The sequence below is a fragment of the Muscardinus avellanarius genome (genome assembly GCF_963383645.1).
Source record: "Muscardinus avellanarius genome assembly, chromosome: 14".
Classification (NCBI taxonomy): domain Eukaryota; kingdom Metazoa; phylum Chordata; class Mammalia; order Rodentia; family Gliridae; genus Muscardinus; species Muscardinus avellanarius.
In genome coordinates, this window is record NC_137800.1 from 49,577,692 (window position 1) to 49,590,820 (window position 13,129).

A 13,129-nucleotide genomic window follows, 5' to 3' on the forward strand; every position below is an offset into this window, starting at 1 on the left:
ATTGTTTCATTGTGTCTGAATAATCATGTTGCAATGCACTGAAAAACTGACATGAAAAATAGTAAGTGCTCAGTACTTAAAGTCAGGAAAAATATTCTGCTAAGTACTAAGTAAGTAATTTGTTAGCACTTGAGTTTCATGAAGTCATATTGGAAAGAAAAACTTTACCTTGCAAAAATTTAGGGACAGAACTTGCCAATATATTCCTGCATCTATGGGGTGGGGGATAACTTCAAGGAAAAAAAATCTTATACATAAGCCGGGCGTGGTGGTGCACGCTTGTAATCCCAGTGCTTGGGAGGTTGAGACAGGAGGATCGCATGGGTTCGAAGCCAGCCTCAGCTACTTAGTGAGGCTCTTGGCAACTCAGTGAGACCCTGTTTCCAAATAAAATATAAAATAGGTCTGGGAGTATAGCCCGGAGGTAGAAAGCCCTCTGGGTTCTACCCCTAGTACCACACACATACACACACACACACACACACACACACAAATCTTATACATGGTAACAGTAAGCTTGCCAAAATGACCTTCCTTCCTTCCTTCCTTCCTTCCTTCCTTTCTTTCCTGGGGATAGATCCCAGAGGCTTTCTCTCTCCAGGCTACACTCCCAGACCTATTTTTATTTTATTTGGAAACAGGGTCTCACTAAGTTGCTGAGAGTCTCACTGAGTAGCTGAGGCTGGCTTCGAACCTGTGCAATTCTCCTGTCTCAGTCTCCCAAGTACTGGGCTTACAAGCATGCGCCACCACACCCAGCAAGATGAGTTAGTTAGTTAGTTAGTTAGTTAGTTTGTTTGTTTGTTTGTTTGTTTATTTATTTATTTATTTATTTATTTATTTATTTATTTATTTATTGGTGGTACTGGGGTTCCTGGAAGCCCTTCTACCTCCGGGATACACTCCCATGGGCTACACTCCCAGACCTATTTTTTACTTTTTTATGTGGAAACAGGGTCTCTTAAGCCAGCGCGGCTGGCTTTGAACCTGCGCGATCCCCCTGTCTCTGCCTCCCAAGCGCGGGGATTACAAGTGTGCGCCACCACGCCCGGCTAAGATGAGATTATTTCTAAAATGCACCTCCATGTCACTGAATTGAGCTTTTTAGTGGACATTTGATAGTGATAAGTGAGGCCTACCCAATACAGTCTTTGGTATTTATTTTTGAGTGCCAACTGTGTTCCAAAAATTCACAGTGGTAAGTAAAAGCAGTTATGGTATCTAATTTTATAGAACTCAGAATATAATGGGAATGGTTGATCTTTGTCAAAAAATCACACATCTGTGGATACATAGGATTTATTTTACTGTTTTATTTTTGCATTTAAAAATTACAGTAATCAAAAAAATTTAAAAAAGAATATGCATATGTGTTTGGTAAGTGCTATATGTCAACTGCAGTGAAGGAAACTACAACTCTATTAAGTGTTAAGAAGGAAATTTGCATTGAGGAGAAAGAGAATATAATGAGATTTGGTGTCTAACAAGTTAAAGTAAAATAAAGGTTCTTTTAGGAACTGGTAGTTAAGGTGGCATCTGAAAGAAGAATAGAGATTAGTTAGTTAAAAATGTTTTCCATAAGTTTTAAACTCTTCCTTCTAGGGGTAGTCAGTAGCTTCTTCAGTAGCTTCTGCTTCATAACATAAAGACAATAAAATCATCTTGTTCTTACACAGAACAGTTCTTATTTTCTAAGAACTTGATTACAAGTTCTTGTTTTCCAGGTGCTTTGGTATAGGCACTGGTATCTATGGACTAGTGCCTTGATATATGCACTGGCGGCTATATCAAGTTATTTTTTTCCATACTGGAGGTGGAACCCAGGCCTCTGGAATGCTAGGCAGGTACTTTACCACTGAGCTATACCTTCAGCCCTATATCGAACTTTCTACAAACTAAAATATTGAGATAGAACATAGCTGTGCATACCATTGTTAAAGTTGGCATTTATCAAATATAAGTTGATTCCTACCAGTTCTTATCATGCATTATGCTAAAGTTGCTGAAGACATTAACAGCCTATTTTATATTGTGGCTTTGCAGGTTCATCGGTATATATGGTTCCTATTTACCTGGGTATTGAAAGATGTGTTAAAGGATCACCTTATTAATATTTAATGGGGCTTTGCATGGTGGCACACACCTATAATCCCAGTATTTGGGAGCTGAGACAAGAGGATTGCAGGTTCAAGACCAACCTCAGCAACTTATTGAGCTTCTCAGCAATCCAGCAAGACTCTTTCAGGACACAAAATAAAAAGGACTGAGAGTATAGCTCAGAGGTAGAATGCCCCTGGGTTCAATTTTGAAAAATAAGAAGGAGGAGGAGGAGGAGGAGGAGGAGGAGGAGGAGGAGGAGGAGGAGGAGGAGGAGGAAATTTAATAGAAACTAACGGTATTAGTAATCAAATAGTGATGCCAGAAGAATCTAAGTAGTTGTCACTTTGTATTCATGGGGGATTGTTTCCAGGACCCTGTGGTTACCAAAATTCAAGTTCTTTAAATGTAGTGGCCCTGTATATGTAAATAATCTATGCACATCCTTCAGTATACTTTTTCTGGATTACTTATAATACTTTTTACAATGTGGATGTTATGTAAACAGTTATTGCACTATATTGTTTAGGGAATTAATGATAGGAAGAAAATCTCACATGTTCAGTACAGATGGAACCATCATAGTATTTTGATCAGTCTGAAGGCTGGATATTCAAAATATTAGGAAAGTCCATTTTGGTTAGGATTAGTGTTATCACTTACATCCTATAGGTAAGTCATTGTTTTCTTTTACAGTATCTGAAAACTACTGTATCCAGACTTCTGTCTGGATATTTTTAGAAAGATATGATATGCTAAGCTATTTGGGAGATTTTTATCATCAAATATTTGATATATAGAATTTATAATACTTTTATTGGTGTATTGTAATTGTACCTGATAGGTTCAAAGTGATACAAATATGCACACATGCAGCACTTGGTGTATTTTTCTCTGGATCCTACCTGAGTTTCCCATCCTTCCCCATGCTTGTTAGTGACATTCTTAGTATTATTTGAATTGTGTTCGATATCAGTTTTGTAGAAATTTTTCCATAGATGACTAGAAACAAATAGGATGAATTTATTACCATTGAATTTTTCTAAAACAGACAAGTTTTAAATGTTATTTAAGAATTTTAAATAAATTCAGTATTATTATAAAAATCAGTTATAATTGGTAGAGGAAGAAACTGATAACTTTACTGGTGTTTCCAAAAATCCATAATACAAAGACACAATTATGGAGGACCAAGAAGTCTTGAAGAGGTAATAGACTGATATTGAGGTAATTAGCTTCTTTCAGTATTTCTAATATAGATGCTTTTAGTTTCTCATAGAAAATAAATTACAGAATAAGCTTCCTGGAAAAAAGGTCAGAATTCACAAATAAGAGATGGCTTTCTAGAAAGCCAGAATCTGTGGTATGTAAATCAAGATGAAAAGTTTTAGGTTTTTCAATAATTTTTCAAAGGCAGCTAAAGAATTAATACTTGGACATATATAGAATTCTTTTAAAAGTGATTTTTTAAAAAAAATGACAAAAATGCTTGCATCTTGTGGACACTGACTGGGAAGGAATACCAGAGAACCTCAGGGGAGATAGAAATGTTCCTTATCCTAATTGGAGTGTGTATTTTTTTAGTTTATGAAGATAGAGTTAGCGGGCCGTGATGGTACATGCTTGTAATCCCAGTACTTGGGATGCTGAGACACAGGATCGCATGTTTGCAGCCACTCTCAGTAACTTAGTGAGTCCCTGTTTCAAAAGAAAAGAATAACAGGCTAAGGGTGTAGCTCAGAGGTAAAATTACTTGTTTCCATCCCTAGTACTACAAAAAGAATAAAGAAAGTAATAAATAGTGACAAAATTGCTAATGTAGTTTTATATATTCCTGTGATGCTTTCAATTTGCAGGTGCCACTTTATTGAGATACGTAATGAAAAGTTTCGATTATATAAATTCAAGATGATGGCAAAGATGGAAAAATATCTTAATTCTAGCAGCTGTAGACGACAGTATGTATTTATTTTATATTAATAACATGGGTTTATGGATGGTGTTCTTATAGGAAAAAATTGTCAAATAATTGGAAATATTTTGAAGGAATATTTTGTTGATCTTACATGTATGATGAATTTTTTAATGCAGCTTTTATTGTGTCTGAAAAAAAAGACTCAGATATTCAGGTTCCAATTAAATCAGTTAATGATGATATAAGTGCATTTTTAGCAATAAATTTAACATGTGTTTTTTATATAATTGAAAATTTTCTCTCTGGTAGAATCATCTTGTCTCATTTTGAGGACAAAAAACTTCAAAAGGCCTCATTGGGTATTATGGGAACTGAAAAATGCTGTGATAATTGCAAGTCCAGGTAAAGATTTCTTCTTGATGGACATTTGAAAAGTCTTTGTTTTTCTTTCTTTTCAAATCATATCTAATTGAATTTTTGTTAAATATGTTTTAGTTTTTTTAAAGCAAAATAATGAATTTATTTAAAATAAAAAATATTTATTGAGCCAGGAATGGTGGTGCACGCCTGTAATCCGGCATTTGGGAGGCTGAGATGGGAGGATCACGGTTTGAGGACGCCTCGGCTAGTACTTAGTGATGCCCTTTGCAACTCAGTGAGACCCTATTTCAAAGTAAAGAATAAAAAATGGGGCTGAGGGTGTAGCTAGAAGTAGAATGCCCCTGGGTTCCATATCCAGAACCACAAAAAATAAATAAATAAAAATATTAAATTTAGATTATTTTACTTTATGAAATAGATAAAGCAGTAAAATAGTAGACCTAAATCTAAACATGCCAACAGTGAGGTTAAATGTAAATGGTCTGAAAATACCATTTAAAAGCATATCTTGTCAGAATTGATTTAAGAATAAAAATATGACCCTATCTCTATGCTGTAAGAAATCCTCTGTAAGTATGTGTAGGCTAAATAAAGAATGAAACATTGCTTACTGTGAAAACACTAATCAAAACAAAGCTGAAGTTGCTGTTTTAATTTTGGGTTCTAAAGACTGGAGCAGAGACAATAGTGATAAAGGACATTGCCTGGTATAAAAGGTTCCCTTCATCAGTTTTTTATCAGTAAGTTTCTCCAGAGAAACAGAACCAATACATATATGGAGAAGGAGGAAAAAGTAATGAGAGAAATTGATTTTAATGAATTGGCTTACACAGTTGTGGGGTTTTATAAGTCTTAAAATTTGTAGGACAGGCCAGCATTATGGAAACCCAGACAGAAGTTGATGTTGAAGTTTTGAGGTAAAAATTTTGCTTTGGCAGACCTCAAAATTTGCTCTTAAGAATTTCAACTGGTTGGAAAGGACTTATGCACATTATTGAGAGTAATCTCCATTATTACTAGGCAATTGATTGTAAATGTTAATCACATCTACAAAATCCTTTTGCAGTAACATCTAGACTAGTCTGACCAAACATCTGAGTATCTTGGACTAGCCAATTGACACATCAAATTAACTACCATAACTAAGAAAACATAATCCTAAATGTATATATACTTAATAAAAGAATTTACAGAACTGATACTGAAATGGAGAATCCATAATTATAGATGGCGACGTTAACCTCTTTCAGTAATAAGAAAAACGAGTAGACAAAAAAATCAATAAGGGGATAGAATGAACAAGACTCAATAAACTAATCTAATTAGTTTTTGTAGAACACTCCATCTAACAGCAGCAGAGTATGCACATTCTTTTCAAGGGCCAATGGAACATGATGAACATCGATCTTACTCTGGGTCATAAAACAAACCTTAATTTAAATTTACTCTATTATATATAAAGTATGTTTTTGACTACAACAAAATTAAACAAAAACAGAAAGATAAGAGATCTTTCTAAGCCCGTGGAAATTAAGTAATATACTTCTAAGTAATCTATGAATCAGAAGGGAAGTCTCAGGGCAATAAGAAAATATTTTGAGCTGAATGAAATAAAAATACAAAATGTATGGTATATAGATAGTACAATACTGGAAAGGAATTTTATAACATTAAATACTTATATTGCAGAAAAAGGCAAGTTTCGAATCAGTAGTTCAGCTTCTACCATAAGAAACATGCAAATAAAAACAAAATAAACCAAAAGGGATGAAATAATAAAGAGTATAAGTCAGTGAAATAGAAAAAAAAGAAAATAAATGAATAGGTCATTATTTGTAAAGGTTAATAAAAATTACAGCAAGACTAACAGAAAAGAAGAGACCCAGATTATCAGTATCAGGAACTTTGCCACAGGCTGCATATATAGAAACAGTGAATGACTCACTATATATAAATTCAGTAACATAGATGAAATGGGCCAATTCCTTAATAACCTCAAACTCACCATACTCAGCCGCAATGAAATAGATAACCTGAATAGTCTCCCAGCCATCAGAAGAATTGAATTCTTTATTCAAAACTTCTGAAAAGTAAAATTTCCTAGCCCAAATAGTTTGAATGGCAAATTCTAGTAAACATTTAAAAGAAGAAATTACAGTGTGGTTCTACTTGTATAATCTCTGAAACATAAATCTGAATTATAGAGATGAAAAAAAGATCATTGATTTCCAGGGGTCAGGGAGAGGGAGGAAGTATTGTAAAAGGGTAGCACAAAGTAGTATTTTGAAGTGATGGGTTTGTGTGTGTCCTGCTTGTGTTGGGGGTTAGATGAATCTATGGACGTATGTTAAAATTTGTAGAACTTTATACAGGTATACACAATTTAACTGTATGCTAACTGAAAATTAAATAAAGCCAGGTATATGGTCTAAGGGAAGGGAAGGGAAGGGAAGGGGGAAGAATGAGGTTCATTGAAGGAATTACTACTATCAGCTATGTGCACATATGAGAAAATAACTAGTGTCAATCTCAGTACTCTGTATAAGGAAGAGGGGAGATGGGGAGGTAGCGGGGTGGCAGGGTTGGGGGCACCAAGTACTATGTGGCTGTATGTCACTGTCAGCATGATTTATATTATGATGTGAGACTATAATGCACCAATAAAAGCATATATAAAATAGAAAAGTAAAATAAAAAATATACGCCTTGGTTTAGCTACATACCTAGATGCAGTAGTTGTAATATTATAAAACAGAAGCATTATTAGGGATACAATTGTTCTGTGGGAAAAAAAAAAAAAGCAAAAAAAAAAAACCCAATACAAATAGATAAAGCACAGATTGATATACCTGGAACAAATCTACCATCAAAACGGGAGAGTTTGATATAATTTTTCACTATTGGTAGGTTAAGTAATAAAAAAATTAATATATTGTAGAGATTTGGTTTATTCCATTAGTCCTTATAAAGAATATGTACCCTGTTGCTGTGGGGTGGAGGATTCTATAAAAACTTATTAGATCCATTTATTGAGTCCTGTTCATTCTATCTTATTACTGATTTTTTTTCTGGGGGGGGTCTACTAGTTCAGTTGATTTGGTTAATATAGTTACAAGTTTGATTTTCAGACTCATGGTAGCTGGAACCCTGTTTAGCAACTTAGAGCAATGTACCTCAAATTTTGTAATTTCATGATCTCTATAGTAATTGGTAATTATTTGTATAGTGCTAATTGTCAAAGTCCACATTCTGTTTAGAGCACTGAGGTCTGGAATAATCAACTTTTTGGCACATCTAGAATCTATTTGTAACACATTGATTGGGAAAAGCTGAATGAGAGCATATACCTCTCAAACACACAGAGGATATTTATAAATATTGAATATATATTAGAGGAGGGGCGGCAAATTATTACCTGTGGGTCAAATTCACTTGCTTCCTAAACATTTTTCTCTAAATCAAATGTTCTGGGAACATAGCCATGCCCTTTTATTTATGTTGTCTGCTTGAATTAAATGGTTGTCTACAAAGCCTATTGTGGCCCACAAAGCCTAACCTGGCCCTTTATGGAAAAAGTTTTCTGACTCCTATACTAAAATGTAGTTAGTCTCAAAAAATTTCAATGAATTAGTATTCACCTCACCACATTTTTCTGATGAGTTAATTTACTTCAAATATAGAAAAGCCAAACTCGAAATTAAAACATTTTTAGAGTTTAGATGTGACACAAGGTGGTACTTTATAAAAATTTGATAATTTTAAATACCCTTATTAGAAAAATAACCAACATCCTACTAAACATCCTACTAAAGAAGTTAGGAAAGTAAATCTAAACATAGGTTTTTTTTTTACATTATTTTATTTGGACTATTGAATGTATTCTTATTGCTATCTCAAAGATACTTATAAGAAAAGCAGTTGAGTTAGCTAGTTGAGCTGTATTTGTTGATTTTCCTTTTGTTCTTAACCTAAAGAATTTCTACTCCTATTAATGATAATTTCAAATCTACCTGAGCCTGACTTAGGAATTAAATTTCTAAATGTATTTAAGTGAATGGTTTGTTTCGTGACATATTTTATAGTCATTAGCTTTTAAAAATTTATTGCATAGGTTTTTATGTGTGCAGGTGTGTATGTGTATGTGTATGTGTGTGTGTATGTGTGTGTGTTGTACTGGGGACTGAACCCAGGAACATTCTATCTCTGAGGTATAACCCCAGCCACCCACCTCCCTTTTTTTAAAAAAAAAAAAAAAAAAAAACATGGTCTTGTTAAATTGCCAAGAGTAGCCTTGAACCTGTAATCTTCCTGTCTCAGCTTTCCAAGTACTGCCTGGATTTATTTAAGTTACAAACTTTTTTTTGCAACAACTCTTTTTTGTCCAATAATACCTAACATAAAAATCCAGTGTTCATATAATTAATTAAGTGAAGCACTTCTAGCTCTAATCTTGAAGCTCTGATTTCTTGAACTTTATTTTCTTCCATCTAAAGTCTGGGATACTTCCCATGAGACTTGGCTTCTAGGCCACTGCAAGGGAGCCATTATCATAACAGTCTAGGATGCTTATATTATTATTTTTTATATTTGACATAGTTTATATGCTTTTGGTGCTAATGAACTTTATTTGTAGCTATGAAGCAGTTGGCATGTTTGGAATATTTGTTACATGGGTAATTATCATGAAATCTTGTTTTTTTAAAGCTCATACTTTGTGCTGTCTTAATATGTTATTATTTTTATTTAGATTGAATCGTTGCTATCCCATTAATGACTCAGATGATACATCACAGGACTTTGGTCCACAAGCATTTCAGCTATTATCTGCTGTGGGCATCTTAGAGGAAAAATTTGGAATAGGGGTTCCAATTTTATTTCTCCGAGGATCTGTAAGTATATCTTTGATTGACCTTTATAGTTCTTTTACTCTTGTTACCCTCTCGGGGTTGGCTATGTTGTGATTGTAGCTTTGGCTTTCGATGAGTTACTAGAAGCTCAGAGAGTCACGTTAAGTTCCATTCAAACACTGCGTTCATTACTTTTGACAAAACCTAAGTGTGTCACAGCTATTGCTGTCTTGATGTTCCAATCTCATATTCAGCTTCGAATCTCAACCTGCAAGTATTATACTAGTTTGTCACATTGTAATTGGATGAATCCCTATACTGATCTTTCTTAGGATAATTAAGGAAAGTTAACTTTTGTTGTGTCAGGGGACTGGTAGAAGAAAATTATATCTTTTGGCACCCAGGAAACTATTAAATTCTTTGAACAAACTTGTTTCAGGGATTATGTTGTACATGTTTAAGTTCAGTTACAGTATTTGGCAGCACATTTTTTTCTTCCTTCTTATTTTCTGCCAGAAGTATTTAAAATTCTAAGAAAAAAAACCTTCTTTTGCTTTATCAGTTAATAGCCTCTTCTCTTCAACCAGCCTTCCCTCTCTCCCTCCCTTCCTTCCTTACACTAGTATGCCTACATCATGCTGACAAACCACAGGGAAAATATTACTAAGACAATCAAAGAGCTTTTTCTGTGTTTTTTTTTATTACTTTGCAGATATATGTATATTTATATAAAATATTCCTTAAAATTAGTTGAGAATTTTTTATTTATGATGAAATATGTTGAAAGCATGTTTGTATTTTCAGTTTTTGATGCTTTAAAAATTTGGAGTTTAAAATTTTGTTTTTAAGTCACAAGTTTCTTTAGAATTCAATAGAAGTGTTGCCTAGGAAACATTGTTTTAGATGCAATGAGTGATACCATATTTTTTTCCATAAAGAACTTAAGTTCAAGGGACAGCTTAAATATAATTGAAATCTATAAAATTTTCTTCTCTGTCATCTTTAATATCTATGCATCCCAATTGAATGTATAATTTATAAAATTATCCTTGTTTTAATTTGGTATAATCCATCCATATCCAGTATCAACAAATAAGTGTAAGTGGGCTCCTTGACAAACTTGAACTGGCCACAAGAGGGATCAAATTTCACCTATTATTTGAAAACCAAGTCAGATTGCTTATACTGACAGTGTCTTCTGGGAATCCTCAAATTAAGAAGTTTATTCTTTGTGAAATTTTATACTACCCTTGTTAAATAAAAGTATAAAACTTTTTAAAAAGTACCACTTAATGAAAATTTATAGACACTAACTGCAGTGAAAATAAGGCAAGTTACCTGTCTCCTCCTCATTTCAGTGATCATGGCATCTACTGGGATATTGTTTAAAAATTATAATTGTAATGCCCTTGAGGATTTGTTCCTCTTAACCCATTTAGGACAGATTAATATCTTTGTAGATGATTTTGATCTGTAAAATGATGTGTCTTAAGTTGAGAATTATTGGGGTTTTTAAAAAGAAATATATGTCTGTGTTTCTGTAAGTGTATACATAACATGTTATGTAAATAGATAAAAACAAACAGTATTAGCAGTATGTGATTCTCTTGCACATGACTTTTCTAAATAGTATAATCATTTATGTATAGTAATAGTATTGCATAAGGAAAAGTATTGCATAAGGAAAGTTGTCTAAATAGCTCATCATTTAAAATTCTTTAAACACCATATGTAAATAGTTGATAAGATATGCAGTGACATTAATTTTATATATTAGAAAACAGAAATAGTCACTAATTTTTATAACAGATTAAGTGAAACATCTTTTTTGGCTCACATTATCAAAGTGTAAACCTTAACATGGCCCCAACATTAGATAACACTTTTTTTGTTGACGGGACTGAAGATTGAACCCAAGGACATTTTACCTCTGAGCTATACATCCCAGCCATATTTTTTATTCTTTATTTTGAAACAGGGTCTTACTAAGTTGTGGAGGGTCTCACAAAGTATCTGAGGCTGGCAGAAAACCCTTGATCCTTTCTTAGCCTCCCAAGTACTGGGATTACAAACATGTGCCACCACATCCTGACATATAACACGTATGATAGAAGATGATTTGACCTAGGCAGCCATTGCAACTGTTAGTAGTTTTAATCACCCTGTATCATTTTCATTTTAAATAAAGAGAGGGCTCTTCATTTAGTTTTCTAGATAAGCTGTTTCATCTGATTGAAATATATTGTTACTTTATCCTTTGATTTTATTTTGCACAAGATTACAGCTCAGAATGACTTTCTGAAGCTGTAAAGTGGTAGCCATGTGCTTCTTTGGCATGTAGGAACTAGGAAAGAAGCAAAAAAAAAAAGTTTAAGAGAAGCAATGGATTTTTTTGTACTCTAAGAACTTAATTTAAAACTTCATGAGTTGAAGTTTATAACTATTTTTCCACTCATTTGTAAATACTTACTTTTTGTGTAAGGCAATATATTCTATTTTTACGGGAATATAACAGGTTTATTTACGGAAGTGGGGGCACAGTGTAAGAGAGGACCATGAGAGAAGGTTACATTTGAGAGAAGGTGGAAAATGGTCACAAAATTTTATTTTCTAGGGTATTCAGAAATGAATTACATGAGACTTACCATCCTGAATGGAATATATTGCTTGGAAGAAATAAATATAAAATAATTAGAAAGAGAAAAAGGACATGGAATGAAAGAGAATGTCAATTCTAGCAAAAGGTTTGCTACAAAAAGCAATTGTGACTTTTAAAGAAATTAATTTGGAAAAGGGGCAAGTTGTTGTTGTTGTTGTTGTTGTTGTTGTTGTTGTGTGTTTTAATTTTTCTTCTCTATGCAGATATTGGTACAAAGAAGTGCTTTTATAGGAAACTGATACTTTGGGTGGTATGCCCTGGCTAATCTGTTCTATTTATTCTAGCTCCTACTCATCAGTTGGTCATGTCTCACATTCTATGATATGCCAGTTTTGTTGACTCTTTTTTTTTATCTGATTTATAAGGTTAAAGAATGAGATGAAAATTTCCCATATTTGAGACTTCATCCTATAGAAGTATATAGGCTTATAAAGCAAAGACTGGTAAAAAGACTTTTGCCCTATCAGCTTGTTTCACTAAAGTTGAAACTTGAGATGAAAGTTAATGGCCTGGGGTTAAACTGCCATTTTGTTCCAGAATCAGGATGAGCGAGCAGCTTTCCTCACTACTAGTCTAGTACATTTTGTTTGATCAAATGATGTAGAGATACTAGAATGAAGATTTGTGGTTGATTGATAAGTGATATATATATAAAATTGTGCCATCCTTAAAAATCAATACTCAAATCTTTGTATTTTCTCTATAGCAGTTTTCTTCTATCAGTAGATAAGCCAGAAAATTAAGTTAACTAGACCATGTAAGCAATTAATGGAGGATGACGTGGTCAGAGAACTCATTAAGCATGTTGTTGTTCAATCCTTATCAGATACTTTTAAAAAATGTTAAATGTTACTGGCTTAGTTTAGGTTTCTATTTGAAATGAGAATATATGATTCCTATAAGACAGAGATGCTTTTTATCAAAGAGCAAAGATAATTTATTCTCTGCATGGTGATTAACATGTAAACAAGACAATGTAAATTTATTCACATAGTACACAGTATTTATAATGATTCTAGTTTATAAGAGAAACTTACTCCTAACTAATTAGAAAAAGTCTAATTGCTTCATACTAGTAGATGTGATCATGTCAAGATTTTTTTTTGCATAGGAAAGGAAAAGCTAGAAGAATAATTTTTAGTATCTAAAGAGCTAGTAATGCTAGTAAGGCAATCAAATACCTTTGGTGTTACTAATTTGCAAGCAGTCGAGCTCTTACTCAAAGGCGGG

The 13,129-nt window shown here is 33.3% G+C and overlaps 1 protein-coding gene across 1 annotated transcript in view; it reads left to right on the forward strand.

Moving 5' to 3' along the window:
* Positions 1 to 13,129, forward strand: part of WRN (WRN RecQ like helicase) — a gene marked incomplete at both ends in the record, with an annotated part of 136,466 nt that overhangs the window by 81,445 nt on the left and 41,892 nt on the right. The window contains 3 exons of the mRNA XM_080710251.1: positions 3,954 to 4,055; positions 4,322 to 4,414; positions 9,141 to 9,282. Of these exons, the coding sequence (XP_080566377.1) occupies positions 3,954 to 4,055; positions 4,322 to 4,414; positions 9,141 to 9,282 (337 nt within the window). The remainder of the gene's footprint in view (positions 1 to 3,953; positions 4,056 to 4,321; positions 4,415 to 9,140; positions 9,283 to 13,129) is intronic.